Below are 20,480 nucleotides of genomic sequence, written 5' to 3' on the forward strand. Positions count from 1 at the left end.
CTGCTGGGCATGTCTGGGAAGGGCATGGCGGGTTTTTCTTAATAAGCACCACTGCCATTCACCCCCCCCCCACCTCCCCACAGCACCCGCATTTCCAAAAGCCTCTGTTAAACCAAGGCAAAACATCTTAGTTTCTGGAGGGATCGCAAGCATCTTATTAAAGCAATGCCATCAAATGCTGTTCAGTTTTTGCTCTAAAGGATTTTTGAACCAAGATCCCCCTTGGAACAGGGTGGGCTGTTCTAGAAGTTAAGGAAGCAGGCGTTCGCCTTTTAACAAATACAAATGAACTGGAGCTAAACTGTGCACTTTGCAAAACAGAAATATGTTATTGCCCACCCACTGCAATTAATGTGTGAATTCATCCAGGGAGGGGCTCTGAACCTCGTACAAGCACTTCTGATGCACACACACCTGGCCGATGCACGTTCAGGAGATACGGGCAGAAATAGTCAGGATGGCCCTTTGCGGATGGAAAGGTCCAGCAGGAGACAGGTGTGCAGAGACCAGGACGGTGCTTGGATGGGCGACCCAGCAGCATCCTTTGCTGGTCCTCTCAGCGAATCCCGTTTTCAGATGCTCCCGTTCTGACGTTTGATGGAGGAACGGTGTTCGCGCACAGACCTGTGAAGGGGCACTGTGGCTCCCAGCACTGAGCGTTACGTTTTAGACTGGGCACCACGAAGGGCAGCGATGCGTCCGCCTGCAGAGCCAGACGGGACAGCGGCAGGGCTCGCCTGCAGGGAGCCTGCCGTCGCGGGTGCGGGGCAGAGAGGGGCGCCAGCTGCCCGGGGGGGAGAAGGACTGCGGGGCCGGGGAGGCCCGGCCGGCGGGAGGGGCCCGGGCGGGCCGCGGGCGGAAGCGTGTTCGCCCACGATCTGGCCGGCCGGCCGGCCGGCGAGGGGGCTGCGCACGAGCGAGGTGGGCAGCGTGGGGGCGCGCGGCGGGGCAGCGGCTCCGGCGCGCCTCCTGCCCCCGCGGCTGCCCCTTCCGCTGCCCCGCCGGGCGCCGCCGGGGGAGGAGGCGGGGAGGCGCAGCCGGGCGGGGCGGGGCGGGGCGGGGGATTGGCCCGGCGCGCCCCATAAAGGCTGCCCGATGGCCGGGAGCCGGCAGTTGCGAGAGGCGAGTCGCGGCGGAGAGCATGGGCTGGCTGCGCCTGCCAGCCTTCCTGCAGTGCGGGGACAAGCAGGTGAGGCGGCCCGGGGGGCGGCGGGCGCCGCAGGAGCTCAGCCCGTCCCCTGCGCCTGGCCGGGGATGTGGGTGCTCGCACCGGAGGCGCAGTGTTTGCGCCCCCGGGCGACGATGGGCCAGGCGGTGCCCGAAAGGGCCCCTCCCAGGAAAGGGGGTCCCCCAGGTGGAAACCTCAGGGGCCCCCTCTTCTTGCCGCTGCCTGCTACGCGGACGCAGAAGGCAACTGGCCTGCGGTTGCGAGCTCCTGGCGACGGAGGCCTGCGTCGCCTCTGCCGGTTTCCTTCTCCACGGATCTTTGCTGCTCCTTGCCCAGTGCAGGCCCCTGCCCCAAGTAGCTTACACGTGGCACAGGGGAGGTAGCCAGGAAAGAGGTGCGAGCTGCAGCAAGTGGGCGTCCTTTCTCCCTGCTCTTGTAGGAAGGGAAAGGTGGCAGAGCCTCATCAACCTACTGGCCTCCAGATGTTTCGGACTCCAATCCCATCAGTCCCAACCTGTAGGCAGGAATGCTGGGAGCTGTAGTCCACAACATCTGGAAGAAACCACGTTGGAGAAAGCTGGGTGATGAGGCCCACAGACCCCTGAGCCAGGAGCCCCAGCTAATGAGGCAAAAGCAGGGGGCTTCCGCGAGGCCTGCCCGCACTGCCCCGTCCGAGGAATGCCACCCCTGGAAAGGTTCGCCCGGCACGTTTGGCACCAGAGAGGGGCTGTTCCTTCGCAGTGCAGTTTAAAAATGGCCTCTGGGCTTTTGGGACCGCACTCTCACCCTGGTCTTTGCGTGGGAGTCCAGCCTGGTAATGGGGCTGCTCTTTTCTGCCCACATTCCCTTGGTTTTACTCTGCCCTGTTTTTATTTCGTTTTAAAGTGTGTCTTTATGTTTGTAATGTATTGTACATCACCAAGAGAACATTGGGCATCGAGTGATTGAAAAACACGGCGAATACAATGAAAGTAGGAAATAACTTGCGAGTTTAGCCGAGGTACTCATAGGAAGGGCTGGCTGTGTTTGTGTTACTCAGGAGCCGGAGTTACGTACTCTGGGTAGTAATAATCCCAACACATGTGATGGAAACAAACATTGTACGGCTTCCCTCAGACAGTCCTCCAATAATTACTGTTGTGTTCGTCAAACCAGCCCTAACCTGGGAGGAGGTGAAACTTTGTACTCCCTTAATTAGGTTCCTGCTCCAGATCGGCAGATGATCTCCTTTGGTTGCTGCAGATTCCTTTCTGGTGACTAAGGGTGCCGCTCTGTGCATGTCGCTGGGCTCCTCTTATGTTTTGTGGGATGCCATTGCCACGGGGGGCTTTTGAGCAGCTCCTGACTCTCTGCCTCACCCACCTCGCAGGGCTCTTGGGAGGATAGAAGGCAGAGAAGGTACATGAGATGCACCTTGTGCACCTTGCAGAAGTAGGGAAAAGGTGAGGCAGAAATGATGGCGCAAAGGACTGAAAATAGGGCATGGACTTTATTCAGCCAGCCACGAGATGGACACCAAGCATGCAGGCTGTCCCGATCTGCAGACCTCTTGCTCAGGAAAGGTGTCATTAAAAGCAGGTTGGGTGGGAAGAAGGCGCTGAGGGGGAATGAGCAGACCATGCGGCTCCTCCATCCGGTGTTTTCCCCTCCGGAGTCCTCCTGGCTGAGAGCTCTGGAGCCCTCAGAAGGTGGCCTGGGCGCCGGCGGATGAGCCTGTTGCGCCAATGTGACTACGAGATTGTGCAAGGAGGGTGCACTCCTTCTCGGGCACACAAGTTTGGGAAGAAAAAAGGCCTGTCACTCCCAGCATGGCCCACTTCTTCTTCCGCCTAAGCGTGCACAGAATGGTACTGTAACGCGGCCAGCGATGCGCCGGGCGAAGAGCGTGTGACTGGCCCAAAGTCGGCACATGGACTACAGGGCTGAGCGAGGACAGAACCCACAAGTCCCGAGTCCTGGCCCAAGTCGCTGAGCGCGTCGCCACTTTGGGTCGCTACCGAATGTCCTTAGCCTTTGCTCGCTCAGCGGCACGGTGGACGGGCAAGTCACTCTCCGTCCTTTTCCTTCTCGAAGGAATTCACATTGTCTACTGAGAAAATAGCGGAGAGCGATGATGAGAACACCGAGCGGGGAAACTGGTCGAGCAAAACGGATTACCTGCTCTCGATGGTCGGCTATGCGGTCGGCCTGGGCAACGTGTGGCGATTCCCCTACCTGACCTATCAGAACGGCGGAGGTAGGAGCTCTCCTTTCGCTTGGCTTCCAGTTTCAGCAGCAAGGGGCTCTTCCCAGGAGAAGGGGGAGAACTTAGTGTGCAGCAGTGCAGTGTTAAACTTGCCAGTGTCATCACAGATGTGAGCAAAGGGCCGCTCATCTGGTCACCTGGGGCGAGTCGAAACTCCCTTTAGGTGACCCTCCAGTGAAGAGGTACAAAGGGTGTTTCTTCCCCTGCCTCACCTGTCCCTTATGACACCAAGGGTTAATCCAAGCAGGCTGCTATTAATCTGAGAGAGATCTGAACTTCTTGAGTTTCTTGGCATGCATTTGCCTTTTTGTTCTGTATGATTTCTTTTCTGTTTGATGGGAGGAAGCCGAAGAGAACTGCCTCCCTCTTTCAGCATCCATCTTGCTGGTCATCTGCAGCCCCAAGGCCGTTGCCTGCACGAGAGGGGAGCACGTTGCGGGACGTGGCACAGCAGTTCCCAGGATACCCCACGTCAGATTTCCTCCCATTGGGGTGCTTCTGAATGAGGCGTTCATCTTGCTGTCGCCTGCTCACTTGCAGAGTTTTGTGGCTCTGGGCTCCCACCGCAGATTCCCACAGGTTCTTCTGTCCTTTTCCCCAGCACAGGGAAGCAACTTAGAAGAAAGGAGTAACCGCGGCTCTTTGAGGGCTGGTGCCGAGAGCCTCTGCCCGGACACACAGCCCTCCTTGGGCCATTCCCTTTCCCCTCTGACGCCTTCCTTGCCCGTGAATCGCAGGGAGCGGCCTGCTGAGCAGAGCAATCCCCCCCCACCGCTGGGCCCTCCAGGGCCTTTGGCCCTGAGCTCCCAGCTTTCCTGTCCATTGGCCTGCTGGAAGTTGCCCCAAAGGACCCACTCGATCGGGTCGCAGGAGGACGGGGACGGTGCCGAGCACAAGATCGCGACAGGCTGCGCTGCTTCGCCCCCCTGGGCGAGACGAGGGCCACGCACGGTTGCACCCGGCTTGGGGGCCGAGGGCACTGGGGTTGCCCGGCGGACGTTTGCTCTGATGCAGTAGGGCAGGTCTGGCACCCCACGGGGACTTTTCGGCAGTGGCACCCTCTGCTTCCTTCAGGAGGGGTGTGCCCCTTCCTTGCTGCTCCATGGGGCCAGCCCTACCAGTAGGCAAAGTGATGCTGCTGACTTGGGCAGCAGTTGCGGGAAGCAGCAGGGGGCAGAGATCTGTGCACCTCAAACTCTGCCCTGCAGCCTGGGGCAACCCCAGTTGTGGTGCAAGGTGCTGCTGCTGCTTCTTATCGAGGAAAGATTAAGTTAGATTTGGTTGCTGGTCCAGTTCTGTGTTGCAGATGGGATCTTAATTATCACCCCAGGCAGGGCAATTTGTGGCTTGCGCTGCTGCTGGAGTTCGGGCCGTCATGAGTTCCCTCCCCGAGTCCCAGGGAACACACATTTCCGCTTTGCCACGTCAGAATCCTCCCTTTCTGGCTCTGCCTTGCTGCGGTCTCTTCTTTTACGCAGTATGTCGGTATGCAGTTTGCAGTGTGCTTTGGCCACCATTGTCCGCCCAGAGGACCGCGCCTGTGTGTGCGAAACGCTGCGCAGCAGAGGTGGGCCGGGTGGCCCAGCGTCCTCAGCCCCTTTTCCCACAGCAGAGCTGGCCATTAGTGGCCGTTGCATGATGCCTCTGGTAGTGCAGAAGGGCTGCAGGGGGGAAGCCTGGCGGGCCCGTCCCTCGGCGGCACCCTGCTCTCCACCGCTGGAACTGGCACTCGCCTGCAGCCCCATTCTGGGTCTGGGTTCACCTCCCCACCGGAGAACCACCTCTAAACCTGGAGCAACCAGGCACCAGCTAAAAGTAGGCCGCGCCTTCCGCTGTGCAGAACTGAAGTGCAGGGAAATGTCCAGAAGGCAGCCACGATCCAGGCGCCCCCTTCCCGGTTCGCGCCTGTGCTTTGGATGCTTTCCCGTGTGCCCCGGCGGCCACCGATCCCCCTGTTTTGTTTGCGCCGAGTGGACGGCCAACAGCCCCGCGGCCCGAGCTCCCGGCTTGGGAAGGGGCAGGAGCAGCTGCTCACGTCGGCTCTGCTCTCTTGGCAGGGGCCTTCCTGATACCGTACGCCATTATGCTCGCTCTGGCCGGACTGCCACTCTTCTTTCTGGAATGCTCCCTCGGGCAGTTTGCCAGCTTGGGACCCGTTTCCGTTTGGCGGATCCTGCCCCTTTTACAAGGTGAGCCTTGTTAGCCGCCCTCTTCTGGTTACACCTGGGGGTGGGTGAGCGTGCGCTGGAAAAACGAGCTTCCTGGGAAAGCGTGTCTCTGCCGCGCTCCCAAGGCCTCGGGAACCTGAGCCGAGCCTCTGGCGAGGTGGGCAGGGGCGCTGGAGAGGCCCCTGCACTGACCTCTGCCCAGCACCCTTGCTGGCGCCCATCCTGACATGCCGGCCAGGAAGGCCAGCCGCTGGGGGCTGGAGAAGGGGTGGGTCCGAGGCTTGGCCACCTGGGGAGCCCTGGAGGGCTGCAGTGGGGCCGCAGGGGGTTCACTGCGACCCCTGGGCCTTAGGGGTCCGATCAGGTAGCCGCCTTGTTCTAGAAGCTTGGCGCATCAACGGTTTGGGAGGAGTCTGGGGAAACCGTGTGGGCTACTGAGAGCAGGAAAGCACACGGGGTTTAAACAGGATGGGACCCCACTCCCCCCCACGCACCGTGCCCCGGGGGACTGGCCGGGTCTCAGGAAGCGGGCGCAGCGCCAGAAGGCACCTTCTGCTCCTCTGAGCGCCACCTTCTCTGCTTCCTTCCTCCCAGGTGTGGGAATCACCATGGTGATCATCTCGACGTTCGTGACCATTTATTACAACGTCATCATTGGCTACAGCCTCTACTACCTGTTCGCCTCCTTCCAAAGCGTCCTGCCCTGGTCCTGGTGCGACCCCGCCTGGGCCGACAGCAAGTGCAGCCAGGGGCCAATGGGTAAGGTGACCGCGCGCGGCACAGTCCCTCTGGCCCGGCCAGGGACCCTGCGCAGCGCTTCGTTTCGCCACAGGTGCCCGGAGCCTGGCCGCTCGACGGTGGCCTCGCTGCAGCCGCAGAAAGCGGGCGGGTGGATGGACGAGCGCACGGGGGAATGCGCACCCCAGGAACGGGGCAAAGCTCTTTCCTGCTGCAAAGATCCACATTGCAACGAGCTCTGGTCACACTCCAGGGGGACCCAGCGGCCGAGCCGGGGCGGGGCCTGCAAAGGAAGGGGGTGGAGCTGCGCGGGCAGAAGTGGGCTTGGCTACCCGTGACAGGCAGGGCGCAAACGGGTGTAGCCCATTGCCTGCTTCTCCCGCAGGGAAACGTGTGGCTTGCCTCCGTTCGTCTGCATCTTCCTCCGCCCTGGCAAGCCGGTGCAAATTGCACGTGGCTAAAGGAGCCGTCCTGGGGGACCGTGCGTGGGATTCCGCCAAGATCCTTTTGTGCACTGTTCGACCATTCAGCCGATGCGTCCGCGCATCGTGCGGAAACACCACACAAAAGGGAACTGGGCGCATGGCTACATCCTGTGCTCTTTGAAACCAGTGTTCTGTCGAGCCACAGCCACAGGTGTACATTGCTAAGACGCCACGCCGGAAGCAGCTTCGCAGCCTCGGGCACGATCACGCTGAGGTGGCTGCGTCAAAAAAGGGCCTTTTTCCTCAGTGCCCACATGAATACCAGTAATGTCGAAAATGGTGGGCACAGCAGGGCAGGGAAGGAGCTCGACCTGAAGGAAAGTGTGCTCCTTGACACAAACATTGGAAATAATGCCAGCGAAAGAACAGGAGAATCACAGGATCCTAGAAGAGTAGAGTTGGAAGGGGCCAGGAAGGCCATGGGGCCCCACCCCTGCTCTTGCAGGACACCACGTCACACCATCCCACTCAGAGGGCTGCCCGGTTTCACCTTGACTGTCCCCAGTGTGGGGGAGCCCCCCACCTCTCCAGGCAGCTGGTCTCACTCTCCCATTGCTCTGACCATGAGGAAGCTTTTCCTGATGTCCAGCCTGGATCTGGGTTGTTGCAACTTGACTTGATTGTTCCATGTCCTGCACTCTGCCATCAGCAAGAAGAGATCTTGACCCTCCTCTTTGTGACAGCCTTTGAGGTGCTTATAGAGGGATCTCATGTGTCCCCCCCTCCCCCCAGTCTTCTCTTCTCGAGGCCGAACATGTCCTGTTCTCCCAGTCTCTCCTCACAGGGCAGAGTTTCCAAACCTGGATCCTTTTTGTTGCCCTCCGCTGGATCCTTCTATTTTTCTGTGTCTTTCCTCAGTCTTGGTGCCCAGGACTGGACACGGGATTCCAGATGGAGTCTGACCAGTGCTGAGCAGAGGGAGCTGCCACTCTCGCGATTTGGAAGTGATGCTTCTGTTAATGCACCCCAAAATAGCATTTGCCTTTTTTGTGACTGCATCACGTTGTGGGCTCGTATCCAGCCTGTTGTCCAGTTCAACTCTGGGGGTGCCCAACCCTACGGTGGGGCTCCCCACAGCCACCTGCTGGTGGTCCTGCAAGCAGCACGCTGGCTCCTGCTCCATTTCGGGGGCCCTTCCCAGGTGCTTCAGGACATTCACAATCCCCAGATCCATGGAGAAATTAAGTCAAGGTGGTTTTGGGGATCATCTGCCTGCCTACATTTCCTCCCAGATCAGGAGACCATGAGAGGTGCAGGCCCTTTGCCTGCAGTGGCCTTCCCCAACCCGGTGCCCCCCAGGTGTGCTGGCCACCAGTTGGGACTGGCTGACACAGATGCACGCACGTCTGTGCACAGCTTTTCTGCCATCCTTACACTCATTTTGCCAGGAATAAATAAATGATCATGGGCTGAAATCACAGTGGTGGAAAAGAATTTAAAAAACAGAGAACAACTCCTCCTTTTCTTTCAGGGCACTGCAATGTAACTTTGACAAATGCGAGCACTATTTCTGTGAATTACACGTGGGTCCAGAGCGAGAACCTCACCTGCATCAGCGGCTCTTTGGTGCTTACGGACACCCAGGTGCCGAGCGAACAGTACTGGAAGTGAGTAGCTGGTCCATCGCGCGGCACGCGGCAAAGGCCTGGCCGCTTCGCGAGGGCCACAGCAGCTGCGCAGAGGTGGGCGCACGCCGTGTGTGGAGGGGCTCGGTCCAAGCCCTGTGATCTCCAGGGAGTCCCAGGAAAGGGGGCTCCCACCTGCAATCCCAAGGCGCCGCTGCCGGTCAGAGCTGCAAAACTGGGCGAGGCGGACCAAGGATCTGCCTGAAGACAATCAGCTTCCTAGCGCCCCGAGAACGGCGGTGGCCTGTGGCTGGAAGCGACGAGCGGCCGGCGTCTCCTCCAGCAGACCCCCAAGGGCGACGGCGGTGATGCGAGGGGCTGGGGAGTGGCGGCCTGCGGCCCCATCGGGAGGGAGGCCCCCTTGGGTTGGCGGGGCTCGCCCCGGGTGCGGGGCTGCAGTGCCAGCTCCTTGCGGGTTTTGAGGGCCTTTGCCATGGACCCTCCTCCCGCTCCTCACTCTCTCGTCTGCCTGCCAGGCAAGGAGCTGGGGAGCGGCGGGGGGGGGGGGGATGTAATGGGGGAGAGGAGGAGTGGCCCCCAGGGGCTCTGGCTGGTGGATGCCGCCAGGACGAGGCCCCCCCACCCGGGAAATCCACAACAGACTTACATTAGTTGGCCTGATGCAAGGACGTGGCCTGTGGATTCCAGCTCTTCCTGAGTTGTGTGAACCCTGCAGACCTGCAGGCTGTTCTTTAGCAAACTCCATCCCGGAGCAGACCCAATAAGTGCCTTCCCCGCATTGGCTCGGCTCATTTTTCCGGGATCTGCCTTTGGGATGGGGGCTTTGCAGATTTTCCAGCGTGCACATTTCACGACTCCAGATTAGCACAATCTCTTTGGCGCGATCGGGACAAAAACCACAGAACAAAAAGGCACCTGGCGAGCCACAAACGGGGAGGACGCTTCGAGGCATCCGTGCATCCCTGCCCTGGACTCGTGCCTGCACGTTCCCTGGCTCTGTTGCCTCACCCAGACAGCCTCGCTGGGCAGGTGCCTTTTAATACCTGAACGTCCATAATTTGCCATGGTGTGGATGGCCCCATTCCTCTGCCGCGCATGAGTCAGTGCCGGCTGTGGTGCCTTTGCCTGGTGATGCATGATGGGTGTGCGCCACTGAGCTCGCTGCTCGCCTGGTGTGCGCACGTGCCCAGACACGCCCGCCCGGGAGAGGGACCTGGATGCTCCTGAACTTCCAGGACTGGGGCCCGGGCCCACACGGCCAGGGATGGAGGGGACGTTTGGCAGAACCAGGAGCACCGTCCCAAAACCCGCAGGGAGGGGCTGTGCCTGGGGTGGGACGAGACCCTGGCCAGCTGGATAAGTGTCCACCTTCTTGACAGATGGAGGACAGAATGAGGCTTATGGGCAGGCAGTAGCCAGGTAGCACCCGCAAAGTGTAAGTTGCTCTGATTACGTCTCTCTGGATAGGTGTGTGTCCATATGTGCGTGCATTTGTATATGTACGTGTGTGCACACACAAGTCTGTGATATGGATGACACGTATCTGGATATTTGGTCTGCCCTTCTTAAAGCTTAGGTATAACTGCTTTTACTGGTTGCTGTAATTTTATATGTAGACGCAGGTGATACGCTTTTCAGATGTGTCTGCTACAAGTGATTTATTCACATGTGTATGAGAAAATTGTATTTCTGCCTCTCTTTTGTTGAAATTTGCAATAGAAAAATACTTTTTTTAAAGAAGCCTCATTGTTCATTCGGGTTAGGGTTCAGGTACAGAAACCCTGTAATCTGTTTCAGCAAAGCTCCCAGCACTCAAAACTGGCCCCGGTGGAAGAAATATCCCATGGTAGGAAAGACACAGGCCGAGTCCACGCAACGCGGGAAGCCACGGGGGCCTGCCTGTGGCTGGAGCCCGGCCAGGATGGTTCGCAGGCGGTGCCGCTGCTCCCGGGCGCGGGGACAGGCATGCCCCAGTGTAAAAGCCGCGGTGGTTTATCGTGTGTGCGCTGGGGGCCCGAGTCGTGTCCTCCTGATCACGTGTTGCAGAAGATTAAGAGTGCCGCTGGTTCTGCTGAGAGCAACACCTCTCCTGATGCTGCCTGATCTTCTTCTTCCAGCAAAAAGGTCCTCCAGCGATCGGGAGGGCTGAACGAGACCGGAGAGGTCGTGTGGTACTTGGCCCTCTGCCTTCTCCTCTCCTGGCTGATCGTCGCAGTCGCCTTGTTCAAAGGGATCAAGTCTTCAGGGAAGGTGAACTCAGGGAACCAGCGAGGGTCGGTCGCTGCACATCCTTTCCCTGAGACGCAGGAGAGCAGCTTGCACATGGCCAAGAAGGGGATGAAAGAGAGAGATCTCTTTGCACAAAGGCCAAATTGCACCGCTAAATTGGAAAGAGCAGCCGCTTTTTAAACTGGTGGTGGAAGGGGCTGCTGTTGATTGGCCCCTTCAAAGCCCCCCTGCACGTTTTGCCATTACGGCCTTTAAAGCAGACTCAGACTGGCATCCTAGCGAGGAGAGGCTGTCCTCAAACAAAGACCAGCTCTGGAAACAGAGGCCTGTCCTTTCTGAAGGAGGACCCTTGGCCACCCTCGGACCGCCAGTCCATCAGCCCATACTTCCCCCTCATCCAGCCACAACTGCCCCTTATTCCAGTGAGAGTTCATTTCCTTCCTCACCTGCGGAAGAGAAGGGCTTTTGGGAGAGCTTCCACGAGGAAAGAGAGGGAGCTCCAGGGCCCCAGAAGGCGGAGGGCCGCTGCAGGGGCACCTGTCACCGGATGCTGGTGAAGGACAGGCGGGCAGCCGCCTTCCCCATTCAGCCTCCTGGAAGCAAGGCAAAGTGACTCCCCTGAAACGGGCATTCAGCTCAATGGCGCTGGCCCATTTTGGTGTGCCATTCCAATAGTCCCGCACTGAGCTCCCAGAGCAACTCTGGGGCAGATATAAATCAGGAAGGGATGTGTCATCTGTGCGCATCTCCTGCAGGCAAAGCCAAGCAAGGTGCTGCCTTTGGTTGCTGAGGATTATTGTCCCGAGGAGTGCCCCCCCCCTCCACCCACCCACCGAGACCAGGAAGTCATAATGACAGCGGGCCAAAAGATCTGCTTCTCAGAGTTGGCAGCTCAGTGAGAATTCCGGGAGGGACCTGGGCTTTGTAGTACAGCGCTCGCTCTTTCTGTCCGCGTAGTCTTGGGTCGCATCTTTGGCATCTCCACCTGAAGGGTTCAGGAGGAAAGAGATGCGAAGGAATTTGGTCTGAGACCGGCAGTCAGAATAGGTTGCATGGGTGCGGTGGATGAAATAGCCGTGGAGAAAGGTTCTGGGAGGCCACCTGGAGAGAGTTCACACTGGACTGGGAGAGGCAGGGTGCTGCAGCCTCCAAGTCTGAGTCCGTTCGCTCCTTCCTGTTCCTCCCCCGTCCCTCCTCTCACACTGATGTGCTTTCTCCACCAGGTTGTCTACTTCACAGCCATCTTCCCCTATGTCGTCCTGATTATCTTGTTGATACGCGGAGCCACCCTGGAAGGCGCTCGAGAGGGCATTGAGTACTACATTGGGAGCCAGTCCAACTTCACCAAGCTTACAGAAGCAGAGGTGAGCGCCTCCCTGTTTCCATCAGTGAAAGGTGGGAGTGATCTTCCCCAACCCGGTTTGGATGGCCGCTCCCAGCACCCCCAGCCACAATGGGAGATGGACTCCTGCACCCGTGGTGGGCAGCAGCTCAGGCTGGCTCCGAGTGAGCAGCGCTTCCAGGGTGCTGTGTGCGTCGCAGACCCCCTGGGTGGAGGGAAGCTCTTGCCGCTGGGACTCAGTGGGTTGGCGCTGGATGCATCCTGGGGCCCGTGGCTGGCCCAGCCCAGTGAGCCCAGTGGCTAGGCCTGTCCAAGCCCCAGAGCCCCCCTCCATGGAATACTCCTGGCAGTTGTGCGGAGCATCTGGATTGGCCCAGCCTGACTTAAGGAAAGGGGCTGCCTGGCCTCCTGCCCGTTGACGAGCTCAGCAGAGCGACGCTTCCAGCAGGGGGGACTCCGGCGGTTCCTACTGGGGCAGGCAGTGAGTTGCGGCTGCCTCCATCCAGGCTCCAGTTCAGCGGGACACTACTGGCTTGTGCTGAGAGTTGCTGGCCAGCCTGTGCTGGGTGCTTTGACTGATGGAGAAAAGCAAGGCTTCCATCTTAGTTTCCTCCACCCAAAGTATTCATCTTTGTGCCGGTGTTAATGCTCACTCTCTCACACACCCGCCTCAAATGATCTAAGCCAGGACCTGAACTGCCTCTCTGTCTTTGCCCAGGTCTGGAAGGACGCGGCGACACAAATTTTCTTCTCCCTCTCTGTTGCGTGGGGTGGGTTGGTCGCCCTCTCCTCGTACAATAAATTCCACAACAATTGCTACTCCGACGCCATCTTTGTTTGCGTGACCAACTGCCTCACCAGCGTCTTTGCCGGCTTTGCCATCTTCTCCATCTTGGGACACATGGCCTTCAAGGCAAACAAGAAGGTCTCGGAGGTCGTTGATTCAGGTGGGTTGGACAAGCTTCCACGGACATGGCTTTGACCGATCGTGGGCCTACGCAGGCTGAAGAAGCGTGTTGCCCCTGAAGTGTGTTTGGAGTGGACCCAGTAGAGGATGGTGGGAGAAAGTAGACAAGGATGTGTGTTTTTCTCCCAACAAAGCTAAATGGTGTGAGATGCCGAGCAGATCAAAGGAAGGGCTTCTTCCCACTGTGCATAGTCTAGGGTTGGAGGCCATCTTGAACGACTTTAAAGAGGGACTGGGCAACCTCGTGAAGGAGAAGCCCTCCGTGGCTGCCTGTTCCCATTGTTTAGGGAGGGACTGACTGGGTGCTAGTGGGCTTTCAGAATGCAACTAATGGCCGCTGTGGGGACAGAACATTGGACTGGCCTGGACCTTGCTCTGATTCTGTGCAGCTCCTCAGAGAGTCTAATGTTCTCAAGAAGAAGCCTTCAGACACGTAATCTTCAAATGCCGGTCGTGAGGGCGGTTTATTGCCTCCATCCTCGCTTCCTTGAACTCCTTCGGAGAGTGGGGAAAACTGGACACGCTGGGCTGCGTGGCTCTTGCTCTGCTCCAGGAAGGCCCTTGCTGGGCACTCGGAGCTTGGTGGGCACCTACAGTGTGGGCTGTGGACGCGAGTGTCGAGGTGCAGCTGGCGCTGCCTCCGTGATGCCTTGGCCATCCCTGCCCAGCAGCCGAATGTCCATCTGCAATGCCGCCTTTGCTTCGGCTCCATTTCAGGTTTCGACTTGGCGTTTGTTGCCTATCCAGAGGCTCTTTCCAAGCTGCCCGTGGCTCCACTCTGGTCCTTTTTGTTCTTCTTCATGCTTCTGCTCTTGGGACTGGATTCACAATTTGCTACCATAGGTAAGTGGTGGGCAAAGCCGTCTTCACCTGAAGCTCCGAGTCGGCCGGTTGTGGCGCGTGCTCATAGCCGCACAACTGAGCTTGTCACGGAGGGGCAGGTGTGCAGTCCAATGGCTTGTTTAGTTGGGGCTGAAATGTACAAAAGATCAACTGGTTAAATGGACGCTGAAGTGGGTTCGCCTTCCCCCTTTCCCCACCGACCTTCCGCCAGAAGTTTCAGCCTGCCTGTCGAGGGGGCAGGGCCAAGGCCTCGCAGAGCCAGCGCTCTGCACTGAGGGCCTTTTCTGCTGCTAGAGGCGCCCCTGCCTTGAGAGCAAAACATTTAGCAGTTCGCTCACTCCAGTTTTGCATGCTCATTTCGGTCTGCTGCTGCCGGCTGCCTTGAGCTGCCCCCTTTGAAAGAACAGGCAGGACACACACGTTGGAAACGAAGTGCTGCGCCAGCTCCTCATGCCCCTTTGTCCTCCAGAGACCATCACGACCACCATCCAAGATATCTACCCCAAGGTGATGAAGAAAATGCGGGTCGTCGTGACACTGGTGCTGTGCATGGTGCTGTTCCTTCTGGGGCTTGTGTGCGTCACCCAGGTAGGTTTTTTAGGGCTGGGAGAACAGGGATCTTTGGGCTCCCCTAAATTCCCCCAAAACCATTCTGGCTCCAACCCACTTTTGCTCGCTTGAATGGGAAAAGTGCCGCCTTTGAATGGAGAAAATAGCCGTTCCCGCGCACATTTCGCCGAGTGCGTGCTTTCCCCGCCACTGACCAAGGCATGGAAAAGTGCCACGTGTGACGCCAGGGGCGCCCTTTTCGAGTTTGACTGATATGAAAACAGTCCTCCAGCAGTCGTGCTCCTGCTCGCATTCGCGTCCGGACCGGGGAAGGGGGAGGTCAGTGTGATTTGCGAGCGGAGAACCCCGTGCTTCCCCTCGGCCTGCAAGAAAGCGAGCCGTGCTGCAAGGCAGGCGATGCTGAGAGAGACCCCTGGAGGGACCCCGCGAGCGCTGGGAGGAATGACCTCACCCCTGTCCCCGCTCTTCCTGCAGGCTGGGATTTACTGGGTCAACCTGGTGGACCATTTCTGTGCTGGCTGGGGAATCCTTTTTGCTGCTGTCCTTGAGCTGGCCGGAGTCTGCTGGATTTACGGTAAATCTGTGCTCGGAGACACCCCCTCAACGCCTCCAGTGCCCCCACCTTCAGCACAGCAGTGACAACCAGCGTTTTAGGAATCCTTAAACTAAATCTAAATTCTTGCTGCCAATTGCTCAAATCAACTGTTTCTTGAGGTCCATAACCAGACAGAAAATGCCATGTGTGATATATATCGGGATTGGATCCAGACTCAGGCATACTTTGAGTAGACCCATTGGGATCAGCCGGACTTGGGGTTAAGTAACAGAAGTCCTATTGATTTCAGTGAGCTTGATTACATCTGGATCTGAGCCCAAATATTGATCACACCTGTTGTCTTTTGCATCTGGTCACGGACCATGAAAGCAGTTTTTATTCAATAATCCTCTGCTGTAGCTGAGTGTGGAGCTTCACTGTTTCAGGAAAAGGTCTTTGCAACCTTCTCACAGAAAGGGACAGCTATTGCTGTTTGGCTGCATGATTATGGGATTGCATTCCCATGCTGCCTGCAGCTGAGAAAACAGGATTCCCCTGTCTCCCAGCTCTGATGCAGGGAAGGAACGGCGGCCGCAGAGAAGGGGGAGCGGCTGGGAGCCAGGTCCCCGGCAAACACTGCCATCACCTTCGCTGCCAGGCCAAGGGGCCTCAGCCGGGCGGCAGAATCTGGCCCCCGAACGGAGCTGTGGGGCAGGAGGAGGCATGTGCAGGCAGAGATTACCTCTGCACCCCCCCACCCTGCCTAGGGTGCTTACCCCCTCCGTGTGCCAAGGCACCCCCACTGGGTGGCCCTGGAAATAAACTTGGCACCCATTGTTCTGATGTGCCAAGGGTGCGGCCCCGCCTGGTGTGTCTGGGAAATGGGCACCCCTCCTGTTGCGAACCTCGGCGGGTGAATGCAATTAGGGAACCCACCTGCAGCATGAGGGGGGGCTCCATGGCAAACCGTGGGCACCCCAGCGTCAACCTGGGGGGCGTCTACAATTTGCAAAGCGTCCAGCCGCAAGCACTGGGGCCGCTGCTTGAGATGTGGAAGAGCTGCTGCCGGCCAGAGCTGAGCACACTGGGCCAGAGGGTCCAAAGCAGCTGCTTGCCCCTTGTCTCCCACTCAATGTCCACGGTGCGTCTCCGCCCCCGGTCTGCTGCAGCACCGCCTCTGTGCCAGCGAAGCCTCAGGCCTTCGGAGCCGAAGCCGCTCTGTTCCCTACAGAGACTCTGCCCACAGCAGGGCGTCTGCATCTCCAGCCATGCACTGGCACGGAGCTAACTCTGCGGGATGTGGCTGCTTTGCACAGGGGGAAACCGGTTCATCCAAGACATAGAAATGATGATCGGGAAGAAAAGCTTCATCTTCTGGCTGTGGTGGAGAGCCTGCTGGTTTGTCATCACACCGTGCCTCCTGATTGTAAGTACGAGCAAGAGGTTTGAGTAGTTCCGAGGGAGAAGATTAGAAACACAGAAACAGCGCGAGGCAGAAGGGGCCTCCCGGGCCATCTAGTCTGACCCCCGGCTCCAGCCGGCTCCACTCACGACGTGCCCACCATGTGCACGTCCAGCCCATCCTTGAACCGATGGGGCCTCACCCACCTCCCGTGGAAGCCCATTCCACACCCTCAGGCTCCTGACTGTCAGGAAGTGCTTCCTGGTATCTAAATGGAACCTCAGTTCCCTGAGCTTGGCTCCGTTGGAGCGCGTCCTGCCTTCCTCTGCAGGGGAGAACAGGTCTCTACCCATCTCCATGTGACACCCCCTCACATACCTGCATGTCACCAACTGATCCCCTCTGAGTCTCCTCTTCTCCAGGCTGAAGAGGCCCAGTTCCCTCAGTCTCGCCTCATACGGCATCCCCTGCAAACCGGCCACCAACCTTGTGGCCCTGCGCTGCACTGACTCCAACCTGGCTATAGCCTTCCTGTAACGAGGGGCCCAAAACTGAGCACAATACTCCAGGTGCAGACGCACCAGAGTCGTATAGAGTGGCAGTAACACCTCTCTTGATCTGGAAGCCATGGGCCCAGGGGCTCCCCTTCAATAAAAAAGTCGGGGAGCCTGCTTCTGCACTTCATTTGTAGGCTTCCCACTTGGGCCTCTGATGGGATGCTGGGAGGGGCGGATTTGATGGAGGCACGTTTGGCTGGAGCTTGCCCATGTTTGTGAAGCAGAGGCCCGAGAACTTCTCTCTTGCCCTCTGTGCCATTAAAGGGGAAAACCCTGCTAGGGTAGGGGTAAAAAAATGGATAAAAACAGGGGTATAAAACACCTTAAAAAAGAAGAAAAAGACCAGTGAGGGAGTGAGCATCCTTCATGGCTACCATTCCAGAAGGAGGGTGCTTTGTGGGGCATCATGGAGGAGGGCCTGAGAGGGGGAGGGGGAGCACTTCGTGCTGCAACATTCTGTTGCGGGCCTCCCTGTTGGGGCGCTGCAGCACGAGAGCCCCACGCAGAGGCAGTCTACCTGGGAGGAGCGGGTGCGATTGCCCCAGAGTGCCCTGTGCGCTGCGCTCCTGGCGGCCTGCCTGTGGGTGGGGCGTGGCGTAGCGCCTTCCCCACCAGCTCTGTTTGCACACCCGTCCCTCCCTCCCTCCTCCATGTCCCCACGCCGCCGTTTCCGCACCCGTGCCTGAGCCGGTGGTGACATTCCTCCCCATCCGAGGACCCTGCAGCTCCTCGGAGCGGTTCTTGGCAGCCCTGCGGGAGACCGTGAGCATCAATGCTGGGCTGGGCCGGAATGCGCCACCGGGGAACAGAACATTCTGCCCTTGGCACCTTCTCCGTGTCGGCCAGGCCCGGGAGGTCCGGAGTGTCTTTCGCAACGTGCCAACAGCACAGGTAGCACTTGCAGATATGCCCTGCTGAATGCCAGGATCCCTGGCGCTCCTGCGGGCTCAGCTCACCGGCTGGCACGTTTGGAGGGTGCAAGGCCAGCCTCCTGCCCGGCCTGATCTAATAAGGAAACAGGGAAAGAGCACTCCAGGTCTCGCCATCTAGTTTCAGGAGAGCGCAGGCCTGAGGTGGCTGCTGGGTGTTCCCCACTCCGGGTGCAAAGCCCCCGGTTTCCTTCCCCGAGATGCGACGGCGTGCTCTGCAGGTGCGGGCCGCCTGTGCAATATTCACCTCCCGCAGTGCAGGCAGGCGGTCTGCTCCTTCCCCTCCAGGCCGGCCCCTGCGACACCCATGCCGGGCCCCAAGAGCACACGCCGCTGCAAAAGCTTCCCGCAGGGGCTGCGTTTGCCCTGCGATGCTTGGGAAGGCGCTGCCTCCTCTTCCTCTTCGAATTCCGCCTGCCTGTTCTGCTTCCAAGCAGTTTTCTTTGCCCTTCCCTTCTCTCTGAAAAGCGGGTGTGTTGTCACACGGCAGCTTGCATCGTGCCTTCCTGACGAAGAATTCCCACAGCCTCCCTTTACATGGCCGGCTTGCCTTTTTGTGGTGCTGTTTCCAAAGGAAGCCCGTGGAGGTGACCCAATCCCTGCCACGTCCATGGTCTTCCCGAAGCACATCCTGAGCTTTCGAAGCACATGACTTTGCAGCAAGCTTCCAATGTGCAGAAACACAGAAAGATCACAAGGGGTCTCCCAGGTCATCTAGTCTGACCCCCAGCTCCAGCCGGCTCCGCTCACGTAATAGCCAGAAATGGCAGGGTAGTCCAGAGGGTCAGGAGAGATTTCTGGGTGGGAGGAAGGCTCCAGCGATCTGGTGCAGCCGTTGGGAATTCTGGGCCAGAGCATGTCTGCCTCGGGTCCACTCAGCCCCGCTCTCAGCAGGCCAGGAGGGTTCTGCCCCGCCGGGATGTTGGCTCTCACGTCTTTCTTCCCCGTCTCTCTCCACCCGCAAACAGGCCATCTTGGTTTGGTCTCTGGTGACATTCGAGCCCCCGACATACGGCATGGTGAAGTACCCTGCCTGGGGCTCCGTGGTTGGCTGGTGCATGATCATGTTCTGCCTGGTCTGGATCCCCGTCGTTGCGGTCTACAAGATAGCCAAGGCCGAAGGGAGCCTGTGGCAGGTGAGTCTGCCGGAGCTGCGAGGGCTCAACCGGCCCAGCAAGACCCGAGCGGCCAGGGCTCAGCGGCGGAGCTCCGCTTTGCGGGTGGAAGCGCCCGGCTTTGCGCCACAGCCTCCCCAGATGGGGCTGGAAGGAGACCCACGGATCTGTGGGAAGCCCCTCTTGGCTGGGCCGGATAGAACCAGGGCTTGCCCCGGTCTAAGGAACCATCTGGAACTCCTCTCCCGTCGTACTTCCGAGAGAAGCACTGTGCTAGGCCGTCTAAGCCCCCAGACAGACCCCTTAAGCCCAGCTCGGAAGCGATCTCACTCGCCCCTGAGCCTGGAGGCCGCTCTCTCAGCCGACCCCTCCCCTCCCCTCCCCTCCCCTCCCGGGGCCCTCGTGGCCAGCAGCCCCTGGCAGGCGCCGCTCTGTGGCTGGCGCCTCACTGTGCGCTCGGTGTCCCCGTTGCAGAGGATCATCACCTGCTGCAGGCCGCAGCACAACTGGGGACCTGCGCTGGAGCGCCACCGTGGGGAACGGTACAGGCACATGGTGGACCCCGACAAGGAGCGCGACCTTGAGATCCCGACGGTGGACGGCTACACACGCCGGCTGGACTAGCAGGCACATCGGCCCGAGAGCTGCGCCTCGAGACCCGCAGAGACGAGAGCGGAGCCACTGTGCAAGCTGCGATTGTTATTCTGGGAACTTGTGTAATGGATTGCAGAGCGATGGCTGTCACGTCAACAGAGCTTGGAGCTGGTTCTTCGGCAGAAATTCATGGCGATCCAGCGACCCGCCTGGCTGCACGTGGCAAGGTGGGGGCCCCGCTCCTCTCCCCTCCCTTGGACGGTGCTAAAACCAGGCCTGTGCCGGGTAGGGCTGGCACAGGCTTCAGAACCTGGCCTTCCGGGCGAGCCCCAGGCGGGCTCCAGCACTGGCCCTCCCTTGGCCAGCCAAGGAGCTCCCACGGCGATGTGGAAGTCGCAGCCTGCCAGAGCGGCAACCTTCTTCGTGGAAAATGACGGGGCAGGCCGCCGTCCCTCCCTTGCAGGAGGGTTGTCGCAATGTGCGCTGCTTCGGCAACACAGTGACGCTCGCCCAGGATCGCGCCCGTGCCTGAAGCCATGATCCTGCGCAGGCATGCTGAGAAGGCAGCACCTCCGACCTCGCTGGGACGTCCTCTCAGTTGACATGTCTAGGAAAGCTTCAGCATCCAGCCATTTCTTTTGTTTAGCATAATTTATTATTTTTAATTATACCTTGGCATAATTTATTTAGTTCTGCTTTCATGGGGGTGGGAAGGTAATGAGGCAAAGCACCAAAACACCCCCAAACAGAAATCCTGGCCATCAGCCCATTGGGCTAGCGAGGCTTCAGGAGACGCTGTTCACACACCTGCAAGCATATCTTTACGGTCACAGGGACTAGCCACCTGGAAGATTTGCTCTTACATGGGAGCCTGTGCCCGGCTTGTAGCCCTGGCTGTCCTCAGAAGGTGGCAAGTGGCTGGCTGGCCAGCCAAGCAGCGGACGGTTGCCCGACTTCAGCTTCAGGGGCGCCCCGTGCTTGTGTGACCTGACCCTCCCGCGAGGCAC

At 59.1% G+C, this 20,480-nt stretch overlaps 1 protein-coding gene across 1 annotated transcript; it reads left to right on the forward strand.

Annotated features, from left to right (window-relative positions):
* Positions 1-1,141: 1,141 nt before the first annotated feature.
* On the forward strand, positions 1,142-19,503 carry SLC6A14 (solute carrier family 6 member 14). Its single transcript, XM_044452717.1, has 15 exons — positions 1,142-1,189; positions 3,242-3,404; positions 5,471-5,602; positions 6,176-6,340; positions 6,950-6,955; positions 8,276-8,411; positions 10,508-10,640; positions 11,843-11,983; positions 12,680-12,908; positions 13,646-13,771; positions 14,241-14,359; positions 14,816-14,915; positions 16,193-16,302; positions 18,733-18,900; positions 19,354-19,503. The coding sequence occupies exons 1-15, from the start codon at positions 1,142-1,144 to the stop codon at positions 19,501-19,503; spliced, it is 1,926 nt and encodes a 641-aa protein (XP_044308652.1).
* The last annotated feature ends 977 nt before the right edge of the window (positions 19,504-20,480 follow it).

The sequence above is a fragment of the Varanus komodoensis genome, unplaced genomic scaffold, assembly GCF_004798865.1.
Source record: "Varanus komodoensis strain SLA01 unplaced genomic scaffold, ASM479886v1 scaffold74, whole genome shotgun sequence".
Taxonomy (NCBI): domain Eukaryota; kingdom Metazoa; phylum Chordata; class Lepidosauria; order Squamata; family Varanidae; genus Varanus; species Varanus komodoensis.

Bases quoted from the DNA above. Each gene is read 5' to 3' on its own strand.
- SLC6A14 (XM_044452717.1), top strand. From the start codon at position 1,142: ATGGGCTGGCTGCGCCTGCCAGCCTTCCTGCAGTGCGGGGACAAGCAG. The intron at 3,405-5,470 runs GTAGGAGCTCTC...CTCTCTTGGCAG, and splicing joins GACCTATCAGAACGGCGGAG to GGGCCTTCCTGATACCGTAC. The intron at 16,303-18,732 runs GTAAGTACGAGC...ACCCGCAAACAG, and splicing joins TCACACCGTGCCTCCTGATT to GCCATCTTGGTTTGGTCTCT.